This window comes from Myotis lucifugus, unplaced genomic scaffold (genome assembly GCF_000147115.1).
Source record: "Myotis lucifugus unplaced genomic scaffold, Myoluc2.0 scaffold_349, whole genome shotgun sequence".
Lineage (NCBI taxonomy): Eukaryota > Metazoa > Chordata > Mammalia > Chiroptera > Vespertilionidae > Myotis > Myotis lucifugus.
The window spans coordinates 181,442-199,762 of NW_005871397.1; the positions used below are offsets into that span (position 1 = coordinate 181,442).

Consider the following 18,321-nt stretch of genomic DNA (forward strand, 5'->3'; position numbering starts at 1 on the left):
GTTTTCAAATCTTGGCAATTCATTCATCAGAATTACCTGGAGACCCTGTTAAAATGGAGATGTTGCCCCTTCCCCAGATTTCCTTGATTCAGCAAGTCTGAGATGGGCCCGAAAAGGTTGCCTTTCTAATAGGACTCCAGGTGCTGTGGCTGGTGGTGGTCAGAACCATAATTTGAAAACATTGCTGAACAAGAACCCAGACTCTCGATGGGCATAACTCCTTCGCTGACAGACTTCTTGCACTCTGGGGTGAAGCTTGGCTGGAGGCGGAAAGCCAGGGTGGTCCCTCTAAATTGGGATTTTGTGCCCTTGGCACTGCGACCTTTTATACCAGACTAGAGGACCAATACACGAAATTCATGCAAGGGCCTTGGCCCTGGCCCCCACCCGCTGCCCCCATGGCCCGGGGCCTCTGCTGCCTCTGCCGAGGTTCCCACCTGCTGCAGCTTTGTCCAGAAGGAAGGACGTCCAGAAGGATGTCCGATCTAATTAGCATACTATGCTTTTATAAGTATAGATAATTATTTGCTATGTGGGGCTGTCCTGTGCACTGTAGGATGTTTAGCATTATCCCTGGCTTCTGCCCACTAGATGCCAGGAGGACCCCATCACTCCTGGATTGACACAAAAATGTCTACAGACTTCTCCAAACGTTCTCTTAGGGCAGGGCCACCCCTGGTTGAGAACCACTCCCCAAATCATGGGGTCCAGGGAAAGGCCTCTCTGTTCTGGGTCTGAAGGTGGTACTGCGCAGAGAAGCAAAAACTATTTCACTCAAATTTGCTTCTTGAATTATGTGCTCATAAGACATTAAAAATGTATAAATAGAACTTATCCAGAATTCTGAAACATCCTGACACTACAAAAGGAATTATATATTTCAAGGCTTAGGTGATTAGAGTAGATCTGATTTGACCTCTAGACAATTGGCCTATACTTGTTCCACTCCCACCAAGTCGCTTTGCATTAGCAATAAGGCATCATATGCTTGTGTCATAATTATGCTGGGAGTGCTTACTTAAAAACAGAAAGTCAGCACACATCCCCGAAAAACAAGCCTTCTTTACTTTCGACAGCGAGAGAGAAATTACAAACGTGTGAAAAAATAATTTCTGATACTGAGAAGTGTTTTGAAGGAGACAAAAGAAGCAAATAGAGAGTGACTTGGCATGGGTGAAAGCTGCTTCAACAAGGTAGTTGATATATGAGCTGAGATAAGAATGCTTAGATAGAGGTAATTGTGAAGGTCTAGAGATCAACATTACAAGCAAAAAGAACAGTAAAGGAAAGCCCCTGAGATGGGAAGGAGCTTGCAGTGTGGGAACATCAGTAATATTAACAAAAAGCTGCTGCCACCAAGTCAATCAACCAGAGTCCCCAAGCTGAGGTGCAGTGAAGGAAGAGACTTTATTGAAGTGAAAGGGCTCAAGTAAAGACTCAAGCAAAGCAGCTGAAGTGTAGCAGCCCAAGCATTACAGCCCCAGGGTTGCAACTCAATTGCCACAGCTCCAGTGACACAGCTCCATGTCACAGCTCAAGCCAGGAGGAAAAGAAGCAGAAAGTGAGCTCCCCAAAGAAAAGGAGAGATTGGCTTATATAGAGAGAAGTTCCTGCCCCTGGCCCCTGATTGGTCCATTTTCATGCAAATGAGGACTCCAATTAACAATTTGATTGGTCCAAAATCATTGTCCTGATTGGTTGCAATGGAGCCATTCTGATTGATCAGTAAAGATGCTAATATAATTGTGCAGCTCTAATTAGACAGAAAGTCTCAATTCTATTGGTCAAAATATGATTCCAGGAACTCCTTTATAAGGGTCCGTTTGGACAGCGGGAGCACAATGCAGAAAGCTTGGCTGCCCAGTCTGTGCCTTTTGACTGAAATACTGCAAGCATGAGAGGCCACATACTCAATGGCTGCTAGACTCTGATTATAAATGTGGGCCCTATTAACCACAAGGAGTCCTTCTTTAGCAGGTACATTCTTTCTCAGCGTCAACAGTAATAAGGTCAATGTGTCATAAAGTTTAGTGGACTAGTGGAAAGTGCTAGGATATTGGGTAAGCGAGAGAGGCAGGGTACAGATTATGCAGTCTTACATGCCAGAGTGAGAAACTGGATTTTGAGTTCAAACTGTATGAATAATAAGGCCAGCAGGCTTGCCATATAGATATCATTGCCGACTATCAGTCCTATCTAGGAGGTAGAAGAAAGCCAAATTGCAGTAGGTTGCAAAGACAACATGAACAACATAGTAGGTCAGAAGTTAAGTCATCACCAGGAGTCTCCTGTTAGAGTTCCAAAATGAAGTCACCACCACATAAGAAATTCTAACAGAAGTCACACAGACCTCTTTGGTCAATTCCTGATGGATCACTCAAGTTATAAATCATGTTCTTATTTTCCCAGGACCCATTCATATCTATGTCTATTGGCTATATTCATTATGACTGGGGGATCTGATGCACCCAGAGACTTTATGGAGATTAATTCTTCCTATTCTAAAATCTTCTTGCTTACAATTACCCTGATATTTTTGGCTAAAAGCTGGGTCTTGACAGTACCTATTTCTGGAGAACCCATGGAAACCATCTTTAATTTTATAAATCAGGACGTGAATCCATTTTTTTTACCACAAAATGAAATGTAAGTTTTTAAAAATCTAATTAATTCAGGACCTCAAGTAGTTCCATTTCAGTTAATAATGGTGAATTTGTCTACACCACTGAGAAGTTTCCATTTAATTTCATAAATTATTCATTAACTCAACTGACAGTTTGAGATTTCGTTTGCTAACAAATATCCAAATTCTTGCCAGAACTTGCTGTTAGTGACCTTATGGAAATGCTCTCAGGACAACTGGTAGATTTACCTTGCTTTGTTTATTAAAACCTCATATCCAATGGTCTCATGGAAGAACTTTAAATCATTTTCTCTTTCTTTAGGATGTAACACTTTTTCAAGAAAAGTATTATTCTTTCTCACCCCAGAATAGCACATTCCAAAAAAAACTACACCCACACATTGGACTCTATGATTTTCTTCTCACCCAGGCAGTCATTTAACCAGCAGCTTCTTGCTAATGGGTAGGAAATGAATACTCTGTGCCAGAGCTACACATCTGCCAGAAAACTACAAAGCTTCTGTGTGAAAAAAAAGAAAATAACACTTGGTAAGTTTGCTTCAGCTGAGTTCTACTTACGAGATGCCAGGCATCTACTTATTACTCTAAGTGACATTTCAAAAAGTAAAAAACACTTGGATTATGGTGCTGCAGGATAAATTTTTCCTACCCCCACCTCCCCACTGCTATCCATTGAAAAATCATACAATGGTAAGGTCACAAGATGGTGTGAGGACTTACCACAAAACTCCCACATATAGCAATATTAAAAGGGACTTATGTTTGAACAGCTGGTTGGCCTCATCAATGAAGTATGTTTATTGATAACTGGTGCTTTGAGGACCTACTTTTAGTACCCGAGATGTCCTTTGCCTATGCTCAGACTTGAATCCTTGTTCACAGATGGCCACCAACTTAGAAAAGCATCAGAGAGCTCTCTGGACTCTTTAAGGCACTAATCACATTCAGGAGGCTCCATCCTCTTGACCTTATCACTTCCTAAAGCCCCACATCCAAATAGCACTCTGTGAGGAATTAGAAATCAACATATGAATTATGGGGAGGTGGGACATTCGTACTGTGGCAGGTGGGGTTTATAGGAATTCAGCCACAGAATAGTGAGTGCTTCCATGGAAATAGGAAATCAAAGATTTCCTACTTCCCCCACCAGCCTCTCACTACATTTCTTTGCTCCCCTTTTGCAGCAAAATCCCTAAAAAATGTTCAATAGTTACTTTTTATTTCTCTCTTCCCACTATCTCTTAGGCTTTAGCCCCCTCACTCCACTGAAACTGGTCATGCCCATGACATCCACAGAGCTGAAACCAGCAGTTGGTTTTCAGTCGTCAGTTTACTTGACTTCTCAGCAGCATTTGGTACAACCGACCATTGCCTTCTCCTGATACAGTTTCTCCACTTGGTTTCCAGGATGTCCATACTTTAACACCTCTAGTTGTTCTTTCTCAACTCCTTTGGCTTGCTGCTTCTCTTCTCTCATCCTCTTAATGTTAGGCCTCAGCCCTACATCAGCGTCTCTATTCTATACTCACTCTCTTGGTTATATCACCCAGTCCCATAAATCTATATATCATCTGTCTTCCAGGGACTCCCAAATATATATCTCCAGCCAAGACCTCTTTAATAAACTCCAGACTTGAGCCTTATAAACACCTCTATTTGAATGTCTACTAGACAACCCAAACTTAGCATGTCCAAAACAGAGCTGATCTTTCTCCCTAAACTTGCTCCATCCACAATCTTCCCCATCCAGTTTATTTTTATCCCATCTTTCCAGTTACTCCAGCCAAAAACCTCTAAGTCATTCTCAGCTCTTTTCTTTGTTAACTACTCTCAACCCCTAACCAACATCTATCTGTCAGGAAGTCCTGTTGACTCTACTTTTCAAATATATTCAGAATCGAACCATTTATCACCATGTGCTCTGCTAATATACTGATCTGAATCACCAAAATCTCTCACTTAGATTACTTCAGTGGCCTCCTAACTAACCTTCCTGTTCCTTTTCTTGCCCTTCCAGCCTATGCTCAATACAACAACCAGAGCGATCCCTTTTAGTCAGAGGCAAAGCTATAGAGAAATTGGAACCCTCATGCATTGTTGGTGGGAGTAGAAAACGATACAGCTCTTCATAAAACAGTTTGGTAGTTATTTTAAAAAATTAAACATCAAGTTACCATCTGACCCAGCAATTCTAGTCCTAAGTACATACCCTTGAGAATTGAAAACATAGGTTCACATATAAATATGTATTTGAATATTCATAGCAGCATTATTGATAAGAGCCAAAAAAGTAGAAACAACCCAAATGTTCATCAATTGATGAATGGGTAATAAAAATGGGGATATATACAAACAATGGAATATTATTTAGCCATAAACAGAAATAAAGTACTGACACATGCTACAACATGGATGAACCCTGAAAAACATTATGCTAAGTGAAAGAAGCCAGACAAGATATGCACATAATGCATGATCCTATTTGTGTGAAGTGTGTAAAAGAGGAAAATTCATAAAGACAGAAAGTAAATTCGTGATTATCAGGGGTTGGGGGAAGGAGGAGCAGGGCATGACTGCTGATGGGCACAGGATTTTTTTTCCAGCTGATGAAAATGTTCTGGAATTAAACAGTGCTGATGATTGCACACATTGTGACTGTACTAAAAACAACCGTTTTTACCCCTTTAAAGAGTGAATTTTATAATATGTGAGTTATTTTTCAATTTTTTAAAAGTTGACTACAAAGTTTTAAACTTCTGGCAACCTGGGCTGCATTTACTACTACAGAGGATTGAATCTGTCTTTGAGCTTCAAGGAAGTCAATCGATAAGAAAATCATCTTGAATTAGATAGTTCTTACATGACAAATGAAATCTGAAATTAGAAACTTCTCCTGAGAGTAGGAAAAAAATTACAGTGTAAATCTTTACATAAAGGACTATGAGGTTATATAATAGATGTTGTCTTTGGTTTTTCCCAAGACATAAAAATATGTTTTTGAAGCATGTTTCTTCTGTTGACCAACTCTAAAAGATTAGGGCATAAAATCAGATTGAAATCAATTCCGTAAAGGAATTTTGCCAAAATAGTACAGCCTGTTTCTGGATGATCTAACTTTACATAAAGATAAACTTGTGAAGCCGAGAGACACAGAGAGCCATCACATCCCTTCGACCAACTTCCTCGAATACCAGATGTCTCCACTGAGCATTTGGCAAGTGTTAGAGGATAGTTTAAGGTCTGATTTGTATCATTGATTAAATAAATATCCATATGTTTTTGATACTGGACATGTAGGCAGCAAAGTCCATATACTATCATGAGGTTTTAGGGACTTGATTTATACCCTTGTCTAATCAAATAACCATCTTACTTCCAAGCCGGGTGAACTCTAGAGATACCTGCAGGTGGGGGTAAAAGGTTCTCAAATTCAGCAAAGAACTCTGAATCATCTCATTCAGACAAGCACTTACCTGAAAGCCTAGCATTTGTGCGGTTAGACAAGGAAAGTCTGAAAAATGCTAAATGCAGGTGTTTTTAATCAACTGCCTCTATCATGAAAGCATTTCAGTAGTATCCCTGCAAGACATGTAATTGGGTGTAGACATGTAATTTTTTATGAACTAGCTCCAAAATGTACCCCCTCATGTCACTGAATGACCTATTTGAAGTTGGGTTACATTTGTTTTGGATACCACACTACAATGCTGACTTCTATAAATGTTTACTGAATGAATAAAGGAATAATTTAATAAATATATACTACAGTATTAAGATCATCTTAGAGCTGAATATTTTTATATAATTTTAATAGAAATGTCATGTGCTGTGCTATCAATGAACCATTCTTAGATGACAAAAAGTCTGAATTTTTCTCTAATTTTATGTTCTTGGTTGCTTGCTCATATGTCTTCCCAATACATTGGAAGTTCTTTGGTGATGTGATTCACATTTGCATCCTCCACACAAGGCCTACTCTCATACAGGGCCCTAAGCAGAAGTTTCTTATAACTTCAAGTTTCTGGTGCAGAGTATGTTTGAAGGTATAAAGGCAGGCCAGTGCAGTGGACACTTCACTCCAGAAGCTAAAGGAGACCGCTATGCCTTCTCCTTGCCTCTGGCAGCTGGAGTGTCAGTCAATAACTAGTCATAGCCAGACAGACCCTCCTACTGAGGACTTTGAATCTGGAGAAAATGACTCAAAGGCACTGGGCTACTTCAAGTTGATTTGAGGCATCAGTGGCAGATCTGTGAAGCAGCTCGTCTCAGGAACAGTGTTAACAGAGCGGCTTCCTAAACAGGAATTGGTCTCATCTTGCTCATTATCTTCAATCCTGCCCCACCCTGACTGTGCAGGTTTCTGTCAATTCATAAAACACCCACGTAAACTGAAGAGTTTGAAGGCAATCAAAAAATACAAAAATACTAAGATTACCTTTCCTACTCATTTCCTTGAAAGACTTATCACTACTTATCCATGAACTCAGCCAAATAATGGTTATGATTTTCCAACTATACTGTTCAGATTTTCCTAGTAGTTCTTTGAAATAGTTATCTTTTAAAAAATCTAAATGTCAATTTAGATTCTAAATATCTAAAATACTGAAATGAGAATTTCCCACCATGTTAAGAAAATGGAGTAAAGAGATTTTTTTAATTCAATATGCACACAATATAGGTAAAGGAGGAAACCAGCAAAATGTCCATCAATGGATGAATAGATTTTTTAATATGAGGTATACCTATGCAATGGAATATTATACAGCCGCAAACAGGAATGAAGTGCCAATATATCGATGCATAATATTATGCCAAGTGAACGAAGCCAGGGAATGGTGATGATTGCATAACACTGTAAACATACTAAATACCGCTGAATTTCACACTTTAAAATAGTTAACATGGTGAATTTTATGTCATGTGCATTTTACCACAATAAAAAACTTAAATCTTATATGCAAAAAATTAGAAGAAACATAAAGTAGAATATTTAAAACAAGATCCCTTCTACTTGTAGTAGAACCGGGTGGCTTATCAAAGAAATTTTTCTGGTTGTAAAATCTTTGTAGTTCCGACTTTCTCTCAGAACTCTCAATGAAGTTATCCGTCATCATGTAATCTAGCTTTCACATTAAGAAATAATCTTGTGTCTTGATGAGGGGAAAATAAAGCACTTTCAAAAACGCTTTTCATTTTTCTCTGACCAAATCATATCCCATTTCATTTAGACATAATAAGGAAGTTGGGAAAACAAAGTATAATTTAACGGATCTTGGCAAATATAATTTTTCCACTCTGGCAAAGTTTAAAGTTCTTTTATTATTGATTAGCCTCGATTACTCAATTTTCCAAAGATGTGGGTCTTTATGTGGGAAAAATGAGCTGAAGATTCTGGGATTTAGAGAATTTTTCAAAGTGAGATTTTATTTATTTATTTATTTGTATCTTCACCCGAGGATATTTTTTTTATTTATTTCTTAGAGAGAGTGGAAGAGAGAGGGGAAAACAGAGAAAAACATCGCTGTGAGAAAAACACATCAATTGGTTGCCTCCTGCACAAATCTTGACCAAGGCACGGGCTGGGGAAGAGCCTGCAACCGAGGTACATGCCCTTGACCTCTTGACCAGACTAGAACCTGGGACCCTTCGGTCCGCAGACTGACGCTCTATCCACTGAGCCAAACCAGCTAGGGCTCTAACTGGGATTTTAAAACAATGCTGCTACCTATTATTCCCTAACTGAATGGTTCATCATTGTAAAATTGTTTCAAGTTTGCTCAGTGGAATCCTGGAAAATGCCATTAGTACAATTTTTATTCTAGTATGTTATAAGTCCATTTATTTCTCTCATTTCTACAAAATTTTTTTTCCAAAAATCTCACATACATAGTAATACACACACACACACACACACACACACACACACACACACACACACACTCAGATATATACTCTAGCACCCTTCAATTATTGCTTTTCATCCCTGATAGAACTAAAAGAAAAAACCCCACATAATAGCAAGTATGTAACTTTTGAAGTATCTCTTTGAGTGTGTTTATATCAAAGGCAGAGTGAGTGTCTTCTCATTCTACTAGGAAGCAAAATGGTGAAACGTTCCCTGATCTAGCTTTCCTACATTACTTGGGGTAAACCGAAATACCAGCAACTTCAAGTTTATTTCTCAACTTATGAAACAGACATGTGCTGCTTAAAAAGGAATGTTCAATACTCACACGATTTTCCAGCCAGTTCCTCGTAGGAAACCATCTTAATGCTTTTATAAATAAGGAAAGCATTTCACTTCAGATGTACTTAAAATACAATTACTTCATTTATTTTTAGAGGCTTCATCAAAGTTGGTTCTGCACCCAGACTCTTCAGAGCAGGTGCCTGTCATTAAATGCGGTGCTGTCACCTGATTCATTTCCCGTGCCAGGGAGGGCTCTGTTTGAGAGCACTCCGCCGCTCCGCATTCATAAGGAAGATATTACAGCCAAGTTCCGCGAAGCCCTCTGAGAAATTCATCAGTGCTACACACTACTGACCTTACCCTAAACCCATCTGCTTGCAGGCCAGCTGACTCAAGGTCTCCTGCCAGCCATCTGCACACACGTGGTGTTCTGTGGCAGACCTGTGAGCAGTCAGGAATGACGAGTTCTCCTTTTGAGAGAGGGTCACTGAGAACAAAAGAGAAAACCCTAATTAAAAACATTTCCTCTCGAGAATCCAAAGGGTAACTTTACGTGCCTCTCTTCACTTGCATACATTCATTTTTATTCATTTTAGTTAAGAACCTTTTGGTGAATTCCTGCCCTGTGACAATCACTGCCTCAGTGTGGTGGAAGACTGAGAAAATGGCTTAGAAACGTTCTCTGCCCTCAAAATACTGTAGGTTCCAGTGAAAGAGACAGATAGTTCTTAACTTGGGTTTTTTTTAGAAGATGGCCAGAGGCAGGGCCCATTCCCATGAGTTTTCCCAATAATTTGCATAATTATAAGAAGCTAGTTGTACCTTCACTGATATCATTTCCTTTCAAGAAAGCACATGAGAATGCAAGTGTGTGATGGTGCGCATGCAAGTGTGTGATGGTGAGCATGCAAGTGTGCGGTGGTGAGCATGCAAGTGTGCGATGGTGAGCATGCAAGTGTGCGGTGGTGAACATGCAAGTGTGCGGTGGTGAGCATGCAAGTGTGCGGTGGTGAACATGCAAGCGTGTGATGGTGATGTTAATCTGGCATATGTGCTAATTCCTATTCTATAAAAGAACATCCTCTGTACTTAACAAACTGCAGATCATTTTCGAGCATTAAATCACAACACACATGATAACTACGATTTGGCCAGATGATGCCAGATGAAGTAAGAGCTAAGTGAACAGAAAGAGTGATGAGTGTGGGATGATGGAATCAAGCAAATTTAAGATTACAAACTGAAATACTGGAGGTATTGATGGGAGATGCCTTTAGGTTCTTCCACATGGAGAAGTAATAGTGACAAGTCCCATTTGGATATGGAGCAAGCGTCTAGAGAAGCTGGGAGGGCCACTTTCATATCCCATTCCAGGAGGTGTCAATAACACAAGAATAACAGAGTGCTGATCATTGCTGAAGCTGAGGGATGAATTTAGAAATTATAATCTATAACAATTTGAACTCAAGTGCTTTTGCACATAATGTAGGCATTTCAAATAGAGCAGTAACAAAATAGAGCAGGGACATTTTCTGTGACTTGGAAATAACGGATATGAATCACCACTGTCAGCTTTCACAGTAGTAAAGCAAAATAGATGAGCTTGGTTAGTACGATCTGTGAAGTCATGTAGGATTCATTTAGCCGAGTGTACAGCAGATGGCAGAAGCAAGCAGCTCACCACAGTCCCATTCGTCTGAACTGTCCAAGCAGTCGGCTCTACCGTCACACCACCGGTCACGGGACACACACTCGTGGTTTGCACACTTCAGTTCATCCTCGTGGCAGAATGCTGGTACAGGGGACAAGAAACAAGAAGACGGAAACATTTTACAAGTAAATGTGATTACCACTAACACGCACATAGCCATTTGCCAGCGGGAACAAGCCAAGAAGAGGGGTTCACTGAGGCCTCCGAACAGGTGGCCAACAGACTAAGGGAATCGGTAAAACCTCATTTCACAGATGTCAATCCATACAGACAGCACGCATTTCAACAGAACTCCTTCCTCCAAGGGACTGGGTGCTCTAACAATAGGATTGAACGAGTAGTACCAAGCAGCAGAAATATCAAAAATTAAAGAACAGGGTTAAAATCTGCTGTGTCACAAGCAGAGCACAGGGGGTGAGTGGACTGAAGTCACCACAGCATGAAAACCAGCTCTGTTCACATATGTGGGTACTTTCTACGTTTTCAAAATCTCTACTAGTAAATGACTCTCTGAGTCACACCTGATTCTCTCCTGGGTTTTAAAAAAGTCACAGTGAAACTCCTTGGTTGCCTACCTAGCACCCATCTCCTTTCTTTCTCCTTTTTAAAGGAATAATGATTTTGTTCACCGCTCCCCGCCTCCCCAGTGCACACTGTCCCAAGCTCCAGAGGAAGTTCCTGATCAGCTTAAGCAGGACACGGCATTTTTCTGATCACAATTATTTTTTTCTGAATATAATTATTCATCCAAGAGTGAACATGTGAGCCAAGATCAGGGTCTTAGCCTAAGGTTTTGTGGGTTGTACTCTGCAAGGTAGTTCCTGCCCAGACTCTGCTGGCCAGGCCATGTGTCCTACCCTGGATCAGAGGTGGCCTGGAGGACCCAGCCTCTTTCCCTAATCGGTTCTCCCTGAGAAGTTGCATTTCAGCTGTTCAGGTGGGGTCATTGCTGATCCACACAAAGGCTCCTCACTTAGCAGGACTCTGCTCAAGTTTGGCTAATCTGAGCGAATCCCTAATTGATGTTGGAGAGATGAGGGCAGGCTTCTCATTTCTTCCCACTGGATATGATCAAGGAGGCACAGTGCCCCCGGTGCTCTGGACCTGGTGGGAGTCAGCCCAAGGTCAAGCCCAACTAAGAGAATCATGGATCCTTCTTACACTTGACTTTTTCTATCATAATATGTTACATATAATATAGACTATAATAAAGATAATAAATATCTTTATTGTTTAAGTTGATGAGCTGGGCTTTCTATAACCAGTAGGTAAGACATCTTAAGAGACATAAATTTTTTTCTGATGCTGAAAAATGTGGCCATTCATTTAGAAAAGGTAGAAAATACAAAAATTAAAAAACCGCAAAAACGTAATAATCCCACCACCCAGGGGGTTATAATTGTGAACTTATTACCTTCTAATCTTTTTCTATATGTGGATCTATGTACTTTCAAAACTCAGGACAATAGTACACATAATACTTTATATTTTGTTTTATTCGCCTAATGATATGTAATGAACCCAGAAGAAATTAGTCCTATACTTGGTTTTTAATTTTTGCATATTATTTCATTTTATGTCCCCATACTTTTTGATATTTGCAGTATTTTAATTTTTATATGTTATAAATAATCTATATATATAAAAGCCAAGTGACTGGAACAACCAGTCGCTATGACGCACACTGTGGCTGGCCAACCAGCCCTCTTCCTGGCCAGCCAACCTCTCGTGGCCCCTCCCCCTGGCCAGCCCTGATGGGGCGGGCCAGCTGGACCCCACCTGTGCACGAATTCGTGCACCAGGCCTCTAGTGTTAGTATAATACCATTGTGCATAAATTTATACATATTTGACTGTCCTCTTGGCATATATTCTTACAAGTGCAGTTTTGGTAAAAAAAAAAAAAAGTCTGAACATACTAAAAGCTTTTGACACATATTTCCAAATTTCTAGCTTCTATTCACAATGAGAGGTAATTTTGTGCATTGACAAGTTCCTGTAAGACTCACAGCAGTTTATTTCGTCCATATTATCGGGGCAGTCTGGGAACCCATCACAGATGACTGTGCTCTTCAAACACTGTTTGTTGGATGGACATTCCCACAGACCTCTCTCTTTACAGCCTGGAGACAGAAGAAAAGGTCATTTGCAATAGATGTGGAGGTGAAAATAAAGATGAATGTGATCAAGCTACGTAGAAAAATTACAACAGAAAGGCCTGATTTCTTTTTTCTCAAAGAGTGTTTACTCCTATATACCATAAACACATGATCTTGAAAGTAGAAATACTTGATACTCTCCATACTGCAATATAAGTAGTACAGCTCTGCTAAGAGAAGACCAAATGTGAAGTATAGAAAAATGGGGCGGGGGGGGGGAAGAAAAAGCAATTATACATTAACATTCATCTTTAACTGTTCCTTTTGCTTTCTGAGTCAACTTGCCAACACATAAGACTCCTCTATAAAATGGTGAGTTATGCTTTTAAGCAAAGATGCAAAAACCTAGTAATCTACATGCATATTATCTAAAAATGTAATTTCAGTCCACAAATGTACAGGCCATCTGTGTGTGTGGCAAAAGAGGCCCCTCCTATGCCAAATACCGACAAAATAAGTTTCAGAGCCAATATGAAAGCCATCACTTACTTTAGTAATGTAGCCAGAGACCTAAGGTTACAAACTTTATCAGTTAAAATGGAAATGAGCACATTTGCACCAGATCGAGACTATAAGCTTGAATTGTAATTTGCCTCTGAAACAGAAGCACTTGCGATGAACTTAATGATGTTTGAATCACGCACAGTGTGTCTCCTATGTCTGTTAAAACATGCCAAGAGTCTAATGTGTTCTTTTTAAAAAAAAATATTTTCATTGATTTCAGAGAGGAAGGGAGAGGGAGAGAAAGATAGAAACACCAATAATGAGAGAGAAGCATTGATCAGCTGCCTTCTGCACGCCCCCCACCGGGGCTGGAGCTGGCAACCCAGGCATGTGCCCTGACCTGGAATTAAACCTCGACCTCCCAGTTCACAGGTCGATGCTCAACCACTGAGCCATGCGGCCTGGGCTCTAATGTGTTCTTGTCACTCCAGTTAGACCCCTGGCCCTCCTCAGGCTGGAAGGTGCATGAAGAAAGAGGCCACAGGGCGTTCATGTTTGGGTACCTTTCACCCCTGCCTAGAACAGTAGCTAGCCCTTGGCAGACCCTCAACATATGTGTATTTTATTTTATTTTAAAATTTATCTTTATCATTGAAAGTATTACAGATGTCCCCTCCCCCCACCCCCGCATTGACCCCCTCCACCCAGCACCTGCCACCTGCCCCCTCAGGCCTTCATCACACTATTGTCTGTGTCCATGGGTTGTGCATATATACATATAAGTTCTTCAGTTAAGCTCTTTTAGCCCCACCCTACCTCTTCCCTCTGAAATACATCCGTCTGTTCCATGCTCCAATGTCTCTGGGTCTATTTTGTTCATCAATTTATTTTGTTCATTGGATTCCACATATAAGTGAGATCTCTTACGTGTGTATTTTAGATGGAACTTCATCTACAATGGAACAAAAAGACTCTCTCATTTCCAGGAAAGACTATTTAATTTAAGGCGAGTGAGATGAAAAGTACTGATAAAATGAGTTTTTTTTAAAAAAATGCGATTCTCATCTGACTTGGCACAAATAATTCGGGGAAATTTCATAGATGATTGACTCATGATTCTTGAAATCCATTATAAGAAAAAAATATGCTTTTCCAAATTCTTATCAAGAAAAGGTACCAAAAGACGTATTTTTACTATGAGGTAAAATTAGGTTTGAAGTGTTTCAGCCTTCAAAAAGTCAGGAAATCAATAATGAGAGGAGAGTCTTTTACCAGCTGCACATTTGGAATGGTCTTAGGCCCGGGAACATCTGCTCTGGGAACTCACAGGGACATGATTTGGATTTTCAGCTAGCGGAGGATACAGGCATCATCTGGAATGTTCTGACAATGGCAGCCCCTGGGGTCCCAGGAGATCTGCGAAGGAGCCGGAAGTCTGCCCTTCAGGGCCCAGCCCCTGCCAAATGGCACAGTGTGCCGCTTCCACCCCAGAGCGGGGGAAATCAGACAGAGGTGTCAGCATCCCACAGTGCCACCCGTTCTAAGGGCTGCTTCTCTCATCACAGCCCCACTGTGTGGGGAGAAAGGGAGAAAAAGCAGGAGTCTTTCTGACTATTCACAAGGTTCTCTTCCTTCGAGTAGGAAGAAGAATGTGGACTTTTGGAATGAGCTAATGAAAGACCACAAAAGTAGATCTTCTGAGACATAAGGCCTGCATCTCACAAAAAGTAATGACAATAAGAGACATTCACTACCCACTATAAATTCTAGATCTGAACATCACAACATCAGTATTACCATCACCATTTTACAAGTGAAATTTAGAGAAAATAAATAAATCTCTCCAAATCCAGCTTTTTCAAGAAAGATCCAGTTGGGATCCAGGTTCAGATCTTTAGTTGTGTTCTTCCCTAAAAGGCATGAGGGAAGCACAGCTTCAGAGTTGGACATCTAGACTTGAATCCTAGCCCCAATCTCACTTGCTGTGTGATCTTGGATGAGTTTCTTAACTTCTCTGAACCTCAGTTTCATATCTTTAAAATAGTAATAAAAGTGCCTGACACAAAAGATTAAATGTGTACTTGATAAGATTAATTTCCTCTTCTGTATCTTCTGTTTTGTAATAAAAGTTTGTGTGGCCTCACACCTCCTTCGTGGAGTTATAGTAAAGCATACATGAAGTAGAATGAAAAGGTCAAGACATTCATCACATGGAAGACAGTCTTGTTATTTTGTGAAGAAACCACCCTCCCTTTAAAGTGACATTTTTGGTACAATGATATTTTAAATGTATACTTTAAAAGGAAAAGGTCAGGACTCCATTAAAAATTTAAAACAGGCCCGGCCGGCTCAGTGGTTGAGCATCAACCTACGAACCAGGAGGTCACGGTTTGATTCCCAGTTGGGGCACATGCCCAGGTTGTGGGCTCGAATCCCAGTAGGGGACATGCAGGAGGCAGCTGATCCATGATTCTCTCTCATCACTGATGTTTCTATCTCTCCCTCCCTCTCCCTTCCTCTCTGAAATCAATAAAAAAAATTAAAAATAGGTATCATGGGATGGAGTGTTTAATGCAGCTGTAGGTTATGAAACCAAATCATCATTGGTGTCAAAATAACAACCACTTGGCACAGAGATAATGACAACGCTCACTCATCAAAGCTACAGTGTGATGCTAAAGTGACCAACTGGGTAGAAAAGAATCTTTTGGAAAACTCTTAAAATCAAGCAGTAAACCCCACAATGTGCTCTTTAAACACAGCCTAAGGGGGTTTTGACTAGGAGAAAATATTCAGGTTATATTTATAGATTTTATTTTATTTGAGCCCAAGAGGAAACCAAAGATAGACAATGGAATGATTTTTAAGTTATTTGGAGAGAAACGGAAAGGCACATCATCACTCAGGCATTTGTATTGCTGTCAATCTTTCTCCCTATGGTGTATGTGGAATCGTGATCAATTAGGAATTGTGGTGCTGTGTTCATGTAATAAAGGGTTTTATTTCCACAGTAGAAATAAAGGAACTGTTTTAGCTCTATTCCCATGACCGCCCCATTGAGAAGCCTTGCTGCTCACACCACAGCCCAGGTACCACCTTGCTCCTGCTTGTAACTCACCTAAATTGTGGGCACAGGTTTAGCAAAAGCTAATCTCAGTCTCAAACTCAAATCTATAACATGAAGGCAAAACTCAGAAATATAATTCCATTGTTATTTTCTTCAGCTCTCCTTTCTTTTACGTGATTCTTATTCATTTCTTTGCCCAGATCTTTGCCTTTTCCTTCATTGCTTAGGTATTAATGCTTGGAAAATATTAGATTGGAAATCAGCTTGTTTCATGAAGTTGCTAGTTTCACAGGCAGCTCTTTTATATAGTATATTTCAATTAATGACAAACTGTCAACCTTTAAGACAATAAAGTCTTCTGTACCAATAATGCTGACTTAACAATCACTCCTAATATTAGGTTCCATCCCATAATTCTGGAATGATGTGTTCAGATTTGCAAAATTCTTCCAAACACTTGGTGAAAATATTCCTAATACTGACAGATTTTCAAATATTGTTTACATTAACAATTATACAGTGAAAACGACTTCAACAACAAAAATTTACCACGTGAGCAGGAGACTTCAGAACATTGTTCATTGCTAAATTCTAATGCAGTGATGGCGAACCTCTGACACGCGAACTCATTTTTTTGGTTGATTTTTCTTTGTTAAATGGCATTTAAATATACAAAATGAATATCAAAAATATAAGTCTTTGTTTTACTATGGTTGCAGATATAAAAAAAATTTCTATATGTGACACGGCACCAGAGTTAAGTTAGGGTTTTTTAAAATGCTGACACGCCGAGCTCAAAAGGTTCGCCATCACTGTTCTAATGCATATATTTTAAAGTGTATTTATTAATGGTATGCTTTGCCCACCATATTTCCCTGCTGATGTGCCAAAGTGACTCAAAGTAGATTTCCAAAACATCTATTATCTTATAATTAAATAAGTCTTGTTTTGAGGGGAAACTCAATAATACAGTTGGAACTCCTGGGGGAACTGCAGATGTGAGAGAGCGAATAGTTAATTGTCACATTAGTCAGTGAAGTCCAAGCATTTAAGTGCCTACAACTCTACAATGGACACAATAAGCAGAAAGACCTGAAGTTTGGGGTGAAACCAGCTTTTCCAGAGCTGGCGGCTGCATTGCCAGATGGTATGCCCATGCAGGCCAAGGAGCAGAGAGACAAACTGAGCAGGTAGACAAATGGGAACTGGGTGATTTCCCAATAGTGAGCCTTCCTCCATGCAGTTTCCTTATTTGAATTTGAGTGTCCCTGTCCTCCCAGAGCATCAGACCTGCCCATTCCAACGTGTGCACACATCCCAAAGGGGAACGTATGTAAATTTTCTATTATCAGTCACTTTGGAAAAGGGAGTGGGTGTTCTCATGACTTAATACTGTTGGAGCAATTAATGTAACTCCAAATGTATTAATTCCCTTCCCACTCTCGTTTCCTTAACGAGATCTCTCAGTAGTGCATCCATATTTTGAGTGTTGGATAGGGATGAGAAAACTTCTTGTATCACTTTGATTATGTGACTAAAGTGTTCATGAAAACTCATGACTTACCGAGAAACCTGATATTTTAGAATGATTCAAAACCTATAGTGCTTTGGATTTCTTTTTTTGCAGAGTATATTCTAGAACTCAGATCTTTTAGTCCTGGTAAGATTCTTCTTTTAAACTGAACTTTTAAATTTCTCAAATGTTTAGTACCTTACTGTAAATTTAGGTCTATCCACCTCAGTAGGTACCATGTAACTGCTTTGAATCATCTAAGATAATCCGTGTAAAAATGCATCTCAGAATACCATCACCCATTAAAGCCATAGTTAGCAAACAATTCAATAGATTCTCCATAAATCACTCAGATAAGAAATATTCAATGGGTTTTGATTTATTTCTCTACATAAAGACCACAAGCAAGCAAACAACAGTAGCTTCTCAAAACACTGTATGTTCCTCCCTAACAAAATTATCCCAGTCATTGTACCATTATTCTGACAGTTCTAATTTTCTAGAAGATGCACTTGTCCATATTTACAGCAGCTGATAGGATTTCAATTGATTGATTGTGACATTTTGTCTAGACCAAAAGGGCACTGTTTACTA

At 39.8% G+C, this 18,321-nt stretch overlaps 1 protein-coding gene across 1 annotated transcript in view; it reads right to left on the minus strand.

Annotated features, from left to right (window-relative positions):
• The window catches only part of CORIN (corin, serine peptidase), a 159,026-nt gene that overhangs the window by 21,059 nt on the left and 119,646 nt on the right, over positions 1-18,321 (minus strand). The window contains exons 13-15 of the mRNA XM_014466634.2: positions 12,554-12,667; positions 10,516-10,626; positions 9,195-9,321 (exon numbers count right to left, since the gene is read on the minus strand). Coding sequence (XP_014322120.1) covers positions 9,195-9,321; positions 10,516-10,626; positions 12,554-12,667 — 352 coding nt within the window. The remainder of the gene's footprint in view (positions 1-9,194; positions 9,322-10,515; positions 10,627-12,553; positions 12,668-18,321) is intronic.